General features: G+C 36.9%; 3 protein-coding genes across 3 annotated transcripts; 2 read left to right on the forward strand and 1 right to left on the reverse strand.

Annotated features, from left to right (window-relative positions):
* Positions 1-2495: 2495 nt before the first annotated feature.
* LOC128864907 (odorant receptor 45a-like) lies at positions 2496-5842 on the forward strand. The gene is made up of 5 exons (XM_054104668.1): positions 2496-2838; positions 2909-3089; positions 3171-3621; positions 5451-5606; positions 5670-5842. The coding sequence occupies exons 1-5, from the start codon at positions 2517-2519 to the stop codon at positions 5730-5732; spliced, it is 1173 nt and encodes a 390-aa protein (XP_053960643.1). The 5' UTR covers positions 2496-2516; the 3' UTR covers positions 5733-5842.
* A 1370-nt stretch (positions 5843-7212) lies between these two features.
* LOC128863394 (odorant receptor 9a-like) lies at positions 7213-9660 on the reverse strand. The gene is made up of 5 exons (XM_054102526.1): positions 9624-9660; positions 9208-9483; positions 8958-9138; positions 8433-8895; positions 7213-7281 (listed from the first exon to the last, which is right to left on the reverse strand). Exons 1-5 carry the CDS (start codon positions 9658-9660, stop codon positions 7213-7215), a joined length of 1026 nt encoding a protein of 341 aa, XP_053958501.1.
* Positions 9661-15104: 5444 nt separating this feature from the next.
* Positions 15105-16228, forward strand: LOC128865044 (uncharacterized). The gene is made up of 3 exons (XM_054104939.1): positions 15105-15531; positions 15616-15907; positions 16084-16228. The coding sequence occupies exons 1-3, from the start codon at positions 15243-15245 to the stop codon at positions 16139-16141; spliced, it is 639 nt and encodes a 212-aa protein (XP_053960914.1). The 5' UTR covers positions 15105-15242; the 3' UTR covers positions 16142-16228.
* The last annotated feature ends 463 nt before the right edge of the window (positions 16229-16691 follow it).

Below are 16691 nucleotides of genomic sequence, written 5' to 3' on the forward strand. Positions count from 1 at the left end.
TATAAGCAAATATAATAAAAGAGAGAATAGAGAGGAAAGGCGTTTTTTAAGCAAATCAATTCAAAAAAAAATTGAACTAAAATTCACTGATAGCCGAGTGGCGATATGCGCAACCTTATGTGTTCCCTTGAAATCTACTTATCTGTTGTTACTTTGAAAGCTTGGATGTCGAAGAGGCTACTTTGAAAGTTGTTAGAATAATCACCAAAAAAAAAAAAAAACGTTTAATGGCGCAGATTTCTTAAAAATAATGTCATTTGTAAAAAAAATGGATTAATATTAATTATTTCAGACAAATACCGACCACCTGAGGGATATTGAAAAAAAAAAACATCCGTGAAAAGAAGTGAAAAAACATTTGAAGCGATACGAGGAATTGAAATATCCAACCCCGAAAATTTGCTGTAATATCAAAAATGATAGCAAGGCGCATTCGTTAAAGGTGGTGCCAATAGACTAACAATAACACTTTGTGTGTTTGATTGTCACGGCAAAGTAGAAAACAAAGAATGAATTCGCCTTGTTTCATTCTGTGCTGACAGCCACATGAACGCGGCGACAGAAAAAAGAAAGAAAAAAAAAACAAATCAGGTGATTTACTGACACCACCGTTAAGAGATTCGCCTTGAATGATAGAATAAGGATGCAAAGGACCCACTGTGACAACCCCATTACAGCCGTGAGAGTGGTGAGAGAAAGAGGATTACCATTTATTGTTCGTTTTTATAATTCTCCGATGGAACGCATCTGAAAAGCATGTATCGAATTGGTTCTTTTCCTCAAAGTCAATGCCACACTGTAAAACAGCCGGGAAACAATTACACAATTAAAAATAATTAAGAAAAATTTACGATGAATGAATTGATTCTTACGATAAATTAAGTTTAAATTTGGAGTAATTAGAACTAAAACTTAAGTAAGCTGGATTTCAGCCTAGAAAGTGTAGGCTGAATTCTAATATTAAATCAATGATAAATAATGATTCGTTCGCTTTGGCTTGTAGTGAAGCAAAGGATGGGCCTCTAGCTTAAAGTAATTAATCGGCAAAGAGCTGCCGAAGGGGAAATTTTTCAGGTACTTTTCATTAACGTCACATAAAGGTTTCTATACTCGTATTACTGTAGACAGAGGTGGCCACTTCAAGCCACTTCAAGCCAGTAGTATGTAGATAAAATAGATTCTTATAGGCTGATGGCAATAAAAGTGATCACAGGTGAATTAGCTCGGCATTCTCGGTACACTTTGGCGGCAGTGTTTTATTTTAGAGGAAAATCGTATTTTGATTTCTTCGATTACCTGTCTGTGCGTCTAGAACTTTAAGGCTTCAAGTCATATTGTAAGGTCCTTATTGTTGAGTAAGAACCTATGCCAGTTAAGCGAATTGCTTATGCTAACCGGGATGCGAATTGCAAATCTAAAATCATTCTCTCCTAGTAGTACTAGAAAGTCTCAACTATTTCAAGGATAGCTGCCATTAACCTATGATAACCTTAAGTTATTATAATCTTTAACCAGGTTAAGTGAAGTGGCTGCCCTTCGACGCACCTAGGCTAGTTAGAGGCCTTGTGATACCACCGGAACTAACCTTCTCTGGCCTCTTCTAAGTAACCTTTAAAAAGTGGACTATAATAGCTAGTTTCAGATTCGCAACATCCGCAATGTTGTCCAGAAAAGCGAGACCGAGCACTCTCAACCGTCTTTTACACAGAGTCATGTACCCGCAAAGAAGGTGTTCGATTGTCTCTTCCTCTTCTTTCCTCTGACAGCGTCTGCAATAGTCATTGGATGCTGCCCCTATTCTACTGGCGTGTTTCCCAGTGCCCAGATACGTCACCTACTGCGATTATTAAATTCTTCCTACTTTATTTAAATAGGCTCTTAGAATGACCCATGTTCCACTCGAGCCAAGTTTGTCTACTGTTAGCGCAGGTGTTTAACTTGTCCTGACTAATTGGAGCGAGGCCTCCAGATTTGATTAATAGAAAACTGTCTTAGACGAGTGTTTACATGATTGGAGGGATTTCAGAGTTGCTTGACTATCGAAGTAAATGAAGATTTCTCTAACTATGATTACGCTTCTATTTAGCGCTAAAAGACGTTCTGTGATTGGCAAGATTTTGGCTTGGAAGGCAAGTGAAAGGATAGCTTCGCTGTGTACACCACCTCCCACTTGATCATTGAGTTTTGAACCTTCAGTATATGTACTGAAGCCGTTTTCATTATTTATTATACCATTTTCCCCGTCCTCTCTGAATGGAAAATGGATTGTATAAGACCTGTGTAGGTATGCATTCACCGAGTAACCATAACCTTAATTGGTGAGCTTTAAGCTGGGACTTAATTCCAATCTCAATAAATAGAAAAGTTTCTATCGGCTAGATAAGACTTTCATGCGCATTGTAGCGCATTCACTTCATAATAAAATGCATTGTTGCAGTTTTATTCAACCGTAAAATTCTGCGAACATTTTTGTCAAATCTTGCGTATCAGAAAGTTGCAACACAGTTCGTCGCACAATGTTTCAAAAAGATTTGGGCATTCGAAGTTATTTTTATATCCAAAAATTCACTTTCCAACGTCTGGGAATAGACCTAACAGCAAAAAATGGTCGTGTCACGCAACCATATTTCTTGTTCTTAGTTGTTTTCACATTGACTTCGGTCCTGATACCAATGGTAGTTTATAGCAGGCAACATTTGCAGGAAATCGTGGAAGTGACTAATGCAATGGCACCCTTCATGCAGGCCTCCATAACACTCTGGAAGATTTGGCGTGTCATTTATAGGCGCAAGGAAATGGCGCAACTAGTGGAAAGTATTTATCGGCTATCGGAGCAAGGTGGGCGTTCGAGATCTTTTGTGTCATTTTTGAATAAAATTACTTTCTCTGAAACTCGACCTTTGTAAAGCCACCAAGGAGGAGCTCAGCCATTTAATACAGGAAAACAATCGCGAGCGTATTATGAACTCTGTTTACTATTACTCGGTATTGAACACTGGCATATTGGCGCTGACAGCACCCGTTTTAGTCAGCTTCATACAGTACTTTCGGGTTGGCCATTTCAGTTACATTTTGGTATTAAAGGGCGCGTAAGTAGACTTAAATAAATTATTAAAAAAACAAAAAACAATTTCGGCATCTGAGAATACCACCTACCACATTTTCTTCAGCTACCCCATAGAGTATGCGCGCCCACTGAACTACTTTCTCATCTGGCTGTGGTCAGCGATTGCCATATATGGCGTCATATACGGCTCGGTATCCGTGGATAGCCTCTTCTCTTGGTACTTACACAACATAACGGGAAACTTTAAAATACTCCAATCTAAGTTGGAATCAGCAGAGAGAGTAGCCGATTTGAAGGAACGGCGTGCAACGCTCTACTACTGCATTGAATATCATCAGCGAGTTATTGAAATGGCGGAACAACTCGATTTCATATATCGTCCGATTGTTTTCATACAATGTACGCTAAATGCATTGCAAATTTGTTTTTTGGCTTATCAGATTGGTAGCGGTGTTGTAGCTATGGTGGATTTTCCATTTCTATTCCTATTCATGAATTCGGTGGGCATACAATTGATGATTTATTGCTACGGTGGCCAACATTTGCAGAATGAAGTGAGTGAAGTACTTTGTTTAACCTCTATAATTTAACTATTTTTTATTATATTTTATTACGATAAATTTATTACTGACTCTGGATAGTCCCTAAGACTTATTCACTAAAATTTAATATGTAAAAAAGTATTTTTTTATAAACTTTTATAATTTTTTTATAATCTGGTGCGCGACTACTTTTCGGGAGTGCGTAGGCTTGAATCTCCGTGAAATAGCAAAATAATAGCAAACGTTTTTTCTAATAGCGGTGGCCCCTCGACAGGCCATGGTAAGCCTAAGAGAACTTTCTACCATGAAAAAGCTCCGCATAAAAAAAAACTATTTGCCCTTCGAAGTCGGCTTGAAACTGTAGGTCCCCCTATTTGTAGAGCAACATAAAGACGCACGCCACAAATAGGAGGAGGCGCTCGGCCAAACTCGTAACTGAAGTGTACGTGCCAATTATTTTTTTTCTATGGTGAGGAAAAAAATAACATGTATTTTTTTATTAATTCTTAAACAAAAATTTATTTATGCAAATTTCATTTGAAGAAAAAAAACATCATTGAAATAAAAGTTGTGTTTCAAATATCTTCCAATCTTCATATCTTCTAAAGTCCTTGGTGATTTAGAAAACGGTGAAAATAAACAATAAATAATTATTTAATAACTTTTTTCGCATGGAGGAAAAATTTACCAAACAAAAAACTAAGACAGGTTTTAACTGCCTAAAAAACAGAAACGCCCAGAGGATGGGTGTGCAATCACATGACTTCTGCAGAAGCTGTCTAGGGGAGGAAGAGACGTTCTCACACCTCCTGTGCCATTGGCCTGCTCGGTACGTCTGGGTAGTAGATTTACCATTTTAGGTAGGCAGCTGTTTAATGAATTGGAAGGTCTCAGAACTGTGGAAATTAGGGATATTCTACATTTTTTTTTAAATTACTGGTTTTAGGAGAGATAAGACAGATTCCCCATGCGGCATCACAATGGTCTATGAGCCTGAGTAAGTCCTATAGTGGACAACCGCTGTAACCTAACCTAATCTTCACCAGCATACTTATGTATAACTCATTAAGGTTCGTCGGGATTAAATTTTGGTTTTATCGCCAAAAATTATGGATTGCCATTCATCATCCCAGTACTTATGATTATCGGCGAATTCGAGCCTAGCTGCTGCTTTGGCGTGATGTTAGCTTCGGTGTAGCCAGTCTATTTTCATTTTTTAAATTCGAATCTTCACTCATAAATTACTGCGTTCTTCTCTTTATAACGTTGAGAGAAAGTTCACATCTAATTTTGTTAGGACTGATGTTTTTATCGACAGCCAACCGCCTTATCTCCCTCTTACACCTGCCGTTAATCCTAGCCTCAAAGCCTAGTTCTTTTAATTTTTCCATGTCCATTAACATTTTTGAAAAAGTTGTGGATGGCAATTTTATTTCGATTTACTTTTAGCGCTATTCTGCGAACTGAGACTCCTGATTCCCTATGAGCAAGAATGCTAGCGCGCTCATCGGTAGATGTCAGCGTTCTTGTAGATGTTGCTTCATTTGAGTTAGCTGAGAAAAATTCATTTAAAATTTGATCCTGGGATATTGATCCGAGATGCATTAATCATTTAAAACAAACTTTAGAACTCTATATTTTGTGTTTTTATAAATTAATTTAAAATTTTTTATATAAAAAATGCGATCATACTTGAATTAAGATCAAAATATTTTCTCTCATAGATAAATCACCTATCGCCACATGAGTTTTTTATGAGTGTAGGATAAGGGTTAATTAATAATAAATTAGAAAATAGCTGCTATTCAAAAAACTAGTATATGCAATTTATTTTTCCACAGAGCGGAAAAGTGTCTAAATCTGTTGATCAAACCATAAATTCGCACGCTTGGCCGAAGGAACTGCGCACAGTGCTGCTAATCTCAATGATGCGCGCCCAGAAGTCCTGCAAATTAACAGGCATATTTTTTGACGTTGATTTGGCTTTATTTTTATGGGTATGAACTAGACCTTGAAGTGCTTTGAATCATTGTAGACAATTTTTAAAGATTCTTTTTAAGGTTTGGCGCACCGCCGGGTCATATGTAACACTTCTACGGAGCGTGGATCAACAAACTCTGTAATGGAATGCACAAAAATTATTATTCAATTTGCTTCGAAAATTTTAGTAAAAGTTTTAGTGTTGCACTTTCGCGCTTAACAAAATTGTAGCAACGCATTGTAGTTGTTTCTTGTAATATAGTATTTCAACAGTAGCTGTAATAAAAGTAGCATCAATCTGAAATCTGCATATTTTACTAGTGAGTTTTGAGAATTTTAAAAATGAATTTCAAAGTTGCATGGGCGGAATGCTCATTTTCTCGATTTTAAATCTCCTGATGTGGATTGCATATTTCTTTCTATGTCGGAGTCGGCTTGAAACTGTAGGTCCCTCCATTTTGTGGAATAACATCTAGAAGCACACCACAAAGGAGGAGGAGCTCGGCCAAACACCCAAAAAGGGTGTACGCGCCTATTATATATATAAATATAATATATATATATATGTATATTATATAAATAGCCAATCTGGTAATCTATCAACCAGTACTCGTCGAATCAGTACTTGTTCAGACGGCAACGAAGTGTCATTGTGTTAATTTTTTTCGTAAATCACCATTCTTAGTTTTTTCGTAAACAAACCGTCACCCCAACGGTCGATTCTGTCAAATTCGTTGGGAGCCGAATAACGGTTTGGTATCGGCCACATCATTAACTTTTTCGAGAATAGTAAGACGGCAGTTGTAGTAAAAAATTTAGTGAGCGGAGAGCAAATTTTAGAAATTTTTTTTAATTCGCTCAAAGTGGTTCGATAAGATTTTAGTGTACGGCCTCTAAATAAACTCCTCATACTTCAGTCTTGATCTAACCAATGCACAATACAGAACTGGGTTGCCCATATTCGACGGATTTCGATGACTCTTTGGGTCCATTCCAATCGACGAGGCTTGTCCGCAGGCAACAATCTGTAATTAATTATTCGTTGTAAAGTGGTCCGAGTAATGCCCAACTGCTGAGAACGGCGATTTTGGGATGTCCTTGGCGATGTCTCAACAATGCCCCGTACAAGAGCAATATTCTCATCCGATCGCCTTGGCCGATTTTGAGTTGGCCTCTTTGGATTGGAAAGAGTATCACCAGTCGAAAACCTTTCGTACAAACGTTTAATGGTGTTCCTAGATGGCGCACTTTTCACATTATTTAATTTTTTATACGCACGTTGAGTTTTCCCAATTGACTTCTTTTGTTGAATGTAAATTTCCACAATTTGGGAGCGATCGCGTGGCGTTTACTGTTCCATGGTAAAAATTTGCTTGGACTGACGCCTCCAACGCGGTATGTCATTAAGCGATCTGATGTCTCTGTCAAAAGATACTGTAAGTGTGTAGGAGTATTTTGTTAAAAAATCGGATTTAAACCGGTATATATTTTTTTCACATTTTACAATTTACATTTTTAAAACATCTATTTTAATTTGTAATTCTGTACTGTAATCATATATCCCTTTCACATAAATTATGCAAGTAATCTATAAATAAATCATACAAATATTTACGTTTTCGCTTAAATCGGAGTTGTGGATCCAGTAACAGTAAATAGGACAGTTGCAAATGAGAAAGCCGTGCGTAATACCTAAAAGAAAAATTATTTGTACAGTACCAAATAATTAAATTAAATTGGTGAACTCCAGAAATAGGTATGTACATGCCTTATAAAAAAATTGTGGAGACAAAAAACTTAATATTTTCTAAGACTTCCGCTAAATTATTTTCGAGCTATACCGAGTTTAAAATATATCCAAATATTTTTGTTTTTTAATAAAATTAGTTTTTAAAAAAATTTTTCACTGAAAATCAGCTCAGATAATATAAGTGTTTAAACAGGGTTCACAAGGTTTGCATAAAAAGCTTTCAGAATTTTATCAAGACAATCAAATTAACGGCGGTGCGTTGATATCTGCAATACAAAAATTCGGAAATTCAATCAGGTATAAAAATATTAGAATAGGGTGAGAAAATACCTTTCCAATGATATCTCAGATGTCTAAATCGGCAAAGATTTACTTGGGCTATTCAAATTTATTCTTACAAAAAAAAAAAAAAAATAAATAAATAAAATAAAAAATAAAAAATAGAATACAAATTCAAAAATCTTCTTCTTTTGATTCCGTTTACACAATTTACAAAAAAAGTATTTAAACCTGTTAAGCATAAAATCTCGTTGCCAAAATTTTTATAAAAACTGTGCAAACTCTGTATTCATAAAATCTGCTATCTCCTGAGGCGCATTTCTTGAAAAAAAAATATTTTTAAAAATTAATTTTATTTGTAAAAAATCGGTTTATAGAGATAGTTTCAAATCGGTTCAGTCCACGTATCTATATGTTTTTCCGAAATATTTTGGTGGAAGTCTTAAAATGTAAATCACTTTATAATGTCGATTGGAAAATAACATCAATTTTTTTTGTATGAAGATCAATGCATTCTATGTATGTAAACATGTGTAAATATATCTGAATGTATGTAAATATATGTATATGTATGGGTATATTTATATTTATGCACTTACCCATACAAACAAGCCGTAATCCAGTGTGAAAAAATAAGCGGTTAATTTGTTCATCCGTTGTGCGCGCATTAAAGGCAAAATGAGGAGGCGTCTCATGCGCGGAGACATGGCGTCCCAAGGCAGTGTCAAATACAAGAAATCACAAAAATCATTGCCCTGTAAAATTTGGCTTGAAAGTAGATAAATATTATTTTTTTTTATAAAAAAAAACTCACCTCACTTTGCAATTTGGCGCCACCATAGCAATACATGAAAATCTGAAAGCCATTTGCCACTGCAAGCAAACTGTAAATGGGCACATATTGGAGATTGGGTAAGCTACCGAAGGAATATATCAATACGCATGTTAGAAAACAGTCTATTCCCATGTTTGCGAAGAGCATTGGACCGAGAATCGTATTGCACTCCAGAATGAAGGCAGTAATTGAGCGGTGATACTGCGAAAGTAAGGCCAGTCTATGGTGAAACTCCTTAAAAGAATTGTCGCCGTTTGCCGCAGTGGTAGCCATAGCCAATACTTTCAAGTGAAGAATACGATAGTGCGCAGTTATGGCTTGGATGTACCAAAAGTAAAGGTTATCCATGGTAATGGCTGGCACTGTGATGAATAGCACGCCAATAATAGTTATAATGTACGTTGAAATGTAGTAGACGAGTTTGGTTGGATCGTATGGGAAGCTGTGTAGGAAGGTAGAGAAAATGTTGTTAAATGATTCATTGCTGGCTGCAAACACACTCACGTGCCCTCATACGGCAATAGCGGCTGAAAAGGTGCACCTTTTATAGAATTGATCAACATATCGAAAAGTGGTCGCACCCAGTAGTAAAACACAGTTGAGGCATTGGCAAAGAGATAATACTTCGTCACACGAAAAGCATCACGACTCTTCAGATGCCATATGAAACGCTCCTGTGTATGACCTAAAATATTTCGATATGAAAGTTTAAGATATACGAGCGGACTTAGTCATGGGTATTCTGTGAACCTACCCTCCATAGCCAGCCCCTCCAAATCGTTTACCAGTTGCTTGTGACGGCGGGCGTAGCGAAAGAAAACCAGTATCTTAATAAAAGACAAGACACTGTGCAGGGACGTCTCCACAGATACAATTGAATCGCTCAATGTGACGAAATGCCATAGTAAATTGGTCAACTGAGATGTTAGCCAAAACATAAAAAAGAAAAAGATGATAATGAAGAGGGTGGGCCGTTTCAAAGTAGGCGCATCCACTGGACCTAAAATATCGATACCAAGTATTTTGAGCGCTGAAAGACAGAATGTGATAAGTTATATAAGGCCATAAAGACTATTTGCTAAAGTAAAGCACTGAATATTTTTAGAATTAAAAAATAAATTCAAATTGTGTAATTTCCGCTTTTTACATATTTTGTGGAAAAAAACTTACTCGATGTAATTCCAAAAAAATCCTTTATCCTCAACATTGCGTTCGATGACTTTTTCGCTTTCTTGACAACTCAGAAGTGAATAAACGGCAGGCTGCATGACTTTTATGTTAAGACAGTTTTCAAGTATGGGCAGATATGAGTGAGTAGGACTCATTAAATAATTAAGTGACAGGAACCAGTTGGGTTGCATAGCACTTATGCACATCGAATCCTATAATTAGGTAATAACACAGCTGGACAAACTTTGAATTGTTTTATATGTAGTGCAGTGGTTAAACGTTTGTTTATTGTTTTATTTAGGCTTGAAAATGTAGAGGTCTTTATGTGTAATTATCATCACGTGCGCGAGCCTCGCAGTCTCATTTTGTTTACCTGAGTTTGATTCTGATGGTGAGCGGCTTGCTTAGTCCCTTCCGTGTTAGCGTAAGTGGAATTGAAGTGCTTGGTTTTCCTAGCCCGTCAGCTGTTGAAGTGCTGAGTACGTTGCTGCAACAGGGTACCCATACCTGTCGGAAAGAAAAGTACTCAGCCATGATGTTAAGGGTCTTGCACTTTTGTAGGTTATTTTAACAGAGTCGAGCTTCTTCAGAGTTTGTGAATGAATTCCTGGGTCATTTCTGACTCAAAGACTAAAGCAATATGCTTTGGCAGTAAATTCCTAGTTAAATTTCCAATCCAAGAAGTCTAGAAAAGCGGAGTCTCAAGTGCACATTCATACACACCCGGATCAAAAGGAGGGGGACGTAGGTATACACTAATCTAATACTAAAACCTCCAACGCAATGGACACAGGGTTATAAAATGCAGGGTATGTATATGCCGAACCAGCTGAAGGCAGCTATTTTCAGACATGTTATGGTCTATGGAGTTCTGGTGATAAATAGCGTTTAGTGCTAAATAAAAGCGTAGTCACAGTTAGAGAAATCTTTATTTACTCAGATAGTCAGGCAGGTCTAAAATCGCTCCAAATACTCGTTCAAGACAGTAAAAGAGTATTACAAATTATTAAAAATAAAAATTCCAACTGAAAGCAGTTAAACACCTGCGTTATTGGTAGACAAACGGGGCCCGAGTGGGACATGTATCGCCTTAATAATCTACTCAAGTTAAGTAGGAGTACTCAAGAATCGAGTAGGTGTTCTATCTGGGCACTGTATAATTGGAAGACATATCAGTAGATTAGGCGCGCTACCTCATGCCTATTGTAGAATCTGTCATATCATGACGGGCCTCTAACTGGGCCAGGTGGGTTGAAAGACAGCCACTTCACCTAACATAACCTAACCTAGGGCCTAACAGTTACCTTAGTGCCATCTCGAGAATTGTATTTCCAGCTGAATCCTAGAGAAAGTGTAATTATTTACTTAAAAGGGTCTTGCCGCGGCACTACCATTAAAATTTTGCTAATTTGAGCTCATAAAAAGTGGAAATAGTTTATGTTTTTTACCCTGCATATCTCTAAAACAAGAAAAATTAACGGGAATTGTTGGGAGTGCTTTCAGCAGAGTGCAACTTTTGTTGGACTATAAAGGACTATAAATATCAAATATTTTGGAATTGAGATCCAATGATAGAAATTAAAGGAAAAAAAAGATTAGGAGAAAATCATTTATAATTTATATATAAAGGGTTTTCCAATTATAGGTTTTATTTTGAATAGCCAGCTATTGCGGTAGATGTCGCTTTTGAAGCTGCCATTTTTTGATATTTGACAAGTAGAAACTACGCCATTAATAAAAATGGACAGATAATCGCTTAAACAAGGCACTGAAATTATTAAAATTCATTATAAAAGAGGTGAAAGTTTGGTAGAGACGGTTCGTAAAACTCGAACATTTTTGGGTCATCGTGAAGCACCTTGTCGGACCGTAATACCGAAATTGGTGAAAAAATTCGAGCTTTTCGGATAAGTCAGTGATGTGAAGAATAAAACCCGTGCACGTCGCTCATTCCACAAACGTCATTACACCGTATTTTGCATAAAGATTTGGGTCTTAAGGTTTATAAAGTCCAGTTAGCACAAGAACTCAAGCTGGCCGATCATCAACAGCGTTGTATCTTTGCTGATTGGGTCGTTGAAATGCATGAAAATGATCCGGAATTCCATCGAAAAATCATCTTGAGTGATTCATGGCAGAAATACACTCGGAGGTTTGCCATTGCTTGTCGAGGGGCGACCGGTATTAGAAAACACTTTTTCTTTATTTTGATCTTCCACCTATGTTCTCACTGAATTCCGAATGGTAGTCACGCACCAAACCATTTGTCTACGGCCGACAACAAAAATAAATACTGGTAATATTCCTTTATTTTAAGAATATGTTAAATAATCCTTACATGTAAGGGGCGATCATTCTCAGTCCGTTCCCGGTCGGGTAAGAAATAATGTGGGCATTCATATTATTTGTGATATTCAAATTTTGGGACGATCGGCCCACTCACGAGCAGACTCCAACAAATGTAGATTGGAGTGGCCTTAATTGGCGAAATGTTGATGAATCAGGGGTTTTTTGTTATTAAATATTGCCCCACAGACAAATTGAAAAAATGATTCTGAAATTAGTCAAGAGTCTAAAATAATTTTAACAGAATTTTGTAAAGCTACTAAAACTGAAAAAAATGAAAATTACAAAACAAAACTTAAAAAAATTTACGTAACAACAAAAAATACGGCTGCCATATCTAATAGTGGAATAATTAAAATGCCATTGATAACAACAATAATTGTGAGTGACGTTAATCGCTCATAAACAACAACTTCGTTAAAAATGCCCATGAAAACCAGCAACACTGCAGCAGCATTGACTAACCATCAACCTGAAAAAACTAATGAACTGAAAGCTGCCAGAACAGCGTGAAAAACTACCTGCAAGCACTGCAGCACCGAATACCAAAAGCAACAACAGCAAAACAAGTCATACATTGGTTGATAGCGGAGGCATCTGCAACAGCTGAAGAAGTAGGAAGTGATTAAGTCAATGTTAAGGAACCAGCCAAACCACTTCGGGTACACAAAGAACACTGACAAGGCGAGTTGGAATGCTTTAAAGATCATATAACAGCGCTGGCAATCGTTTGGCAAACATGTTATGTAACCAGGAAGAGATTTGTTCTAAAAAAAACACAATAAGAAAAAACAGCACAAAACCCTTTTGAAGAAAAATGAAACTGCAGTTAGCAAATGAAATTTAAAGTTAGGAAGCACTTTCAGGCGTGGAATAAATTCTAAATTTCCAGTAATCGGCAGCCAAGTGGACACACTTTGTGAAAAAGAGCTTAGCTGTTGATAGCGAATTCTTGATTTTCGACGATGATTCTGTAGGAAAGACGCCGATTTACCGCCAATGGGCAGACCGCGGCAAAGTGCCTTGAGCACACAATAGAAGAATTAAGGCAAAGACCCCCGCTCTGCGCGCTTGTTGTGAATAAGTGGCGCAACTGGGCAAACGAGAGGTAAATTGTGCGAAGTTTTTCGATCTGAATTTTTTTTTATCGGGACAACTAGTAAGTTAACACCCAGACAACACTAAGCCCATATATTGCACTCGGGTTCCTTTTTTAATTTTTTCAAATCTACTCAACCTCCGAAGAAATCTGAGTAGATCTTGTAGTGCCAAGAAGCCAACACCTCAAGCCTGATTCGAGCGAAGGCCGGGCAAACGCACAGAAAGTGGTCCGTCACTGTCTGAGATGCCTACCTTTTCCATGTGCTTAGCCCATATAAAGTGGGCCGTCATTAGTCCAACCAGCTGCTTACAGTCCCTTCTGCTTAGTGTTAGGAGGATCTGTGACAGTCGGTCGGACATGACAGGTAACATTAGTTTAGTCCATCTGCAGCCCTGCTCAGCCTGCCAAGCTCGCTTGTAGGTTGAAGTAATCCATTTGCTAACGGTGGCTTTTATGGCTGCAGAAGGGAGTCGCAGAACGGGCTCCGGGCCAAAAAATTTGGCCTCGGAGCCTATCCCAACTAAAGAGGCAGAGGTCTCGATACCCGTGATCCTCACGTGTCCCGGGACCCATGCTAGTATCCGTATATTATATCTGCCGATCCAAACTGCACGGATTTATAGAACTCAACTACCTTTGAAGTGGTTGGAGGACTGTCTAAGGCCATGAGCGTAGCTTAGCTGTCGCTGCAGACAAATATAGATCTGCCTCTCCACCTGTTTTCCACAACAAAGTTCATTGCTTCTTGAACGGCACACGCCTACGAGCTTACGCGAATAAACGATTTTAGAGCTATCAAAGAAGAATTAGATATTTTGTTAAAAGAAAATGGGATTTCTTTGGAATTCCTTCGGAATCTCATTTAAGTGTGCACTAAGGCAAGTGATTTTTGTTCTGGAGACATTTCCTTAGATATATTTTTTTGGTATTATAAAATCCGTCTTTAATATCATTTCCTCACTTTTTTCTTCTAAAATAGCTGACATTCAAAACAAAAAAGAAAATTTTTGAATAAAAATCGGCAATACACCTTTCTACAGCTTTCCAACTCTCTCGTCATAAGAGGCGTGGGCATGAATATAGCACTTAGTGAAACTTTATTGATTCTTAGAGGTCACCTGGTATAGAGAAGATTCTAAACCATACTGCAATTTTCAAAACTGGATTTTACAAAAACAAAAATGTAGGTTATTTTAATGTATCAGTCAGCAAGAAATGTTATAGAAAAGGAAAGAGAATGAAAAAAATTCTTTCTAAACAAAAAGGCAATTCAAAAGACGCAATTACGTTAGCTCAACATCGGATGCTGTCAAATTCTCTGAGAATCGAATAGCGGCACCGCGTATTTCAACTGTGACTGAGACCAAGTAGAAAAGGACCCTCTTACATAAAAACAGTAAATAAAAAAAATAAAATAAAATTAAAAAAAATAAATAAAAAATTAAAACAAAATATCAAAAAAAAACTAAATTTAAAAAAAAAGAAAACAAAAATTCAAAAAAAAAAAAACAGGAAATTAAAAAAAATATCCAAAAAAATGGTAAAAAATAAAAAAAAAAAATTAAAAAAAAATAAAAAAAAAAAATTTATAAATATAAAAAAATTAAAAAAATAAAGATTAAAAGAAGTAAATATATATGCATTTCACCTATATCTATCTAATTTTTGTAATACTCTCATAAGTAAATCCAATTTTTTTTAAAGTGCTCGAAGCCATTTGAAACTTTTGCTTTGCTAATAAGTTTCGATAACCTCCCAATTAATAAGCCATGGTAAGTTCACGGTTTGTGAAATGTTTTCTTTGTTTTGTTTTTTTTTTTTTTGTAAAAAGGCTACCTTAAGAACAAAAAAGTAACAGAAATTTGCAATAAGCAAACAACGACAGCAATTCATGTGTCATCATGCACTTACATTCCTACGTATATATGTATGTGTGCATAAATGCAAGTACATGTTCCTAAGCGCAGCAGATTACCTCTTAGATGCGCGGTTGTGAGAAAGCTTTTCATTTGCGCCTGAGTCGGCCAGCCAGCTGGAGGTGAGCGCTTGCATTGAGCATCGAACAGTCTTCAGTTACCAACCAGCGAGTGCTGCACTTCTTCCACGTATAACAAACCATCTATACACATCAACACACACACCAACACACGAGTGGCATCACTTGCTGAAGAATGTGCAAATTTACAAATCGTCTCTTTGTCTTCACGCTGCTGGCGCTATTTGGTGTACCGAGATTGTTGCTGGTGGATACGGCAACTATTCGAGCAGAACACAAAAGTGCTGCAGATGCGAAAATTCTGGACCTCCTGCCACTTAACGATTACGAGAACAACTACGATGTGCACTACGATCAGCGACAAAAGGGCAATGAGAATTTGCGTGTGAAAATGGACAGTTTCTTTATTGAAATGCCGCCAGAGGACACCGAAGGGCTGGCAGAGGACATATTGAAGGAAATTCGTAAGTGGGAAATGAATTTTAATTTCTATTAAATAGTATCTGCCGCATAAGAATTTTCAATTAATTGATTAAAAAAACAAAAAGTATCCTATGCACTTTTCCATGTTGGAGGGGAGGAATTGCTTTTTGATCTGGCTGATGCACATAGCAGCAGCAGTAGCACAGAGTCCACAGATAAAACGCAGCAGAATGAGCTTAGGGCGTTGAAAGAGAACAAACTGGAGACCTCTGATCAGCACTTTGATGGCCAGCAGCAGCGTGATGGTATAGAAGAAGCGCCGAAAAACGAAGTGGAAGGCAGAAATGCGGCAGCGTACAAGAGCAGTGGATTGTTGGGCGCAAATAGGGAGCCAGAGGCGAAGCGTGTAGGTGCGATGTAAGTACTTTTAATGAGAAAAAATAATACCAATTGAATTTTTTAAGCATTAGTTTATAAATAAATTTCATAAATTACTTCTGGTCGTTGGTGGAAGATGATTCAGGAAAAAAAACGTTTTTTGGTGATTAATTTTTAACAAAAAGTAATAAAAAAATTCTTTTATATTTTGACAGCACAAAACAGCATTTTAACACTTTGCTGAATTTGCTGAAACGTATGAGGCGCAACTGAGACCGAGAATAAGCTAATTTGTCAACTCAATATTTTTCCATCGAATAAATTTTTACGACTTTAAACACACATACATATACCTATGTATATAAGTATAATTGAATGTTAAGGGAAAGAGCTAAAGACTGATGTTTTTAAAACTAAAAAAAAAAAATAATAATTAAATTAAAGCTTAAACTTTAAATATGTATTCATCATTTTTTATAAATAAATCTGGCAAAGCATTTAAGGCAGTTGTCGAATGTTGTAAAGGGTGGTTAAGTTTCAAGGGCCGGTGTTGATTTTAAATAAAATAGAATTCTTTTAGAACATTATTGTCATTTCTTTTTATTATGATAATATTGGTATAGCTCAATGACGTATGGAAAAAATAATGGCCAAATGGCCGCCGCGGCTTCGGCGGCACACCTCCATACCGATGGTCTAAATTTTCGATGACGCTGAGGCATAATTGAGGTCCTATGCCGTTAATGTGCCGAATTATCTCATCCTTTAGCTATTGAATTGTTGCTGGCTTATCGACGTACAACTTTTCTTTCAAATAACCCCA

The sequence above is a fragment of the Anastrepha ludens genome, chromosome 5 (genome assembly GCF_028408465.1).
Source record: "Anastrepha ludens isolate Willacy chromosome 5, idAnaLude1.1, whole genome shotgun sequence".
Taxonomy (NCBI): Eukaryota; Metazoa; Arthropoda; class Insecta; order Diptera; family Tephritidae; genus Anastrepha; species Anastrepha ludens.

Bases quoted from the DNA above. Each gene is read 5' to 3' on its own strand.
- LOC128863394 (XM_054102526.1), bottom strand. From the start codon at position 9,660: ATGTTGAGGATAAAGGATTTTTTTGGAATTACATCGA. The intron at 9,484-9,623 runs GTAAGTTTTTTT...TCTGTCTTTCAG, and splicing joins TTTTTTTGGAATTACATCGA to CGCTCAAAATACTTGGTATC. The intron at 7,282-8,432 runs GTGAGTTTTTTT...TTTTTCTTTTAG, and splicing joins GCGCCAAATTGCAAAGTGAG to GTATTACGCACGGCTTTCTC.
- LOC128864907 (XM_054104668.1), top strand. From the start codon at position 2,517: ATGTTTCAAAAAGATTTGGGCATTCGAAGTTATTTTTATATCCAAAAA. The intron at 3,090-3,170 runs GTAAGTAGACTT...CATTTTCTTCAG, and splicing joins ATTTTGGTATTAAAGGGCGC to CTACCCCATAGAGTATGCGC. The intron at 5,607-5,669 runs GTATGAACTAGA...ATTCTTTTTAAG, and splicing joins ATTTGGCTTTATTTTTATGG to GTTTGGCGCACCGCCGGGTC.
- LOC128865044 (XM_054104939.1), top strand. From the start codon at position 15,243: ATGTGCAAATTTACAAATCGTCTCTTTGTCTTCACGCTGCTGGCGCTA. The intron at 15,532-15,615 runs GTAAGTGGGAAA...AAAAACAAAAAG, and splicing joins GGACATATTGAAGGAAATTC to TATCCTATGCACTTTTCCAT. The intron at 15,908-16,083 runs GTAAGTACTTTT...ATATTTTGACAG, and splicing joins GCGAAGCGTGTAGGTGCGAT to CACAAAACAGCATTTTAACA.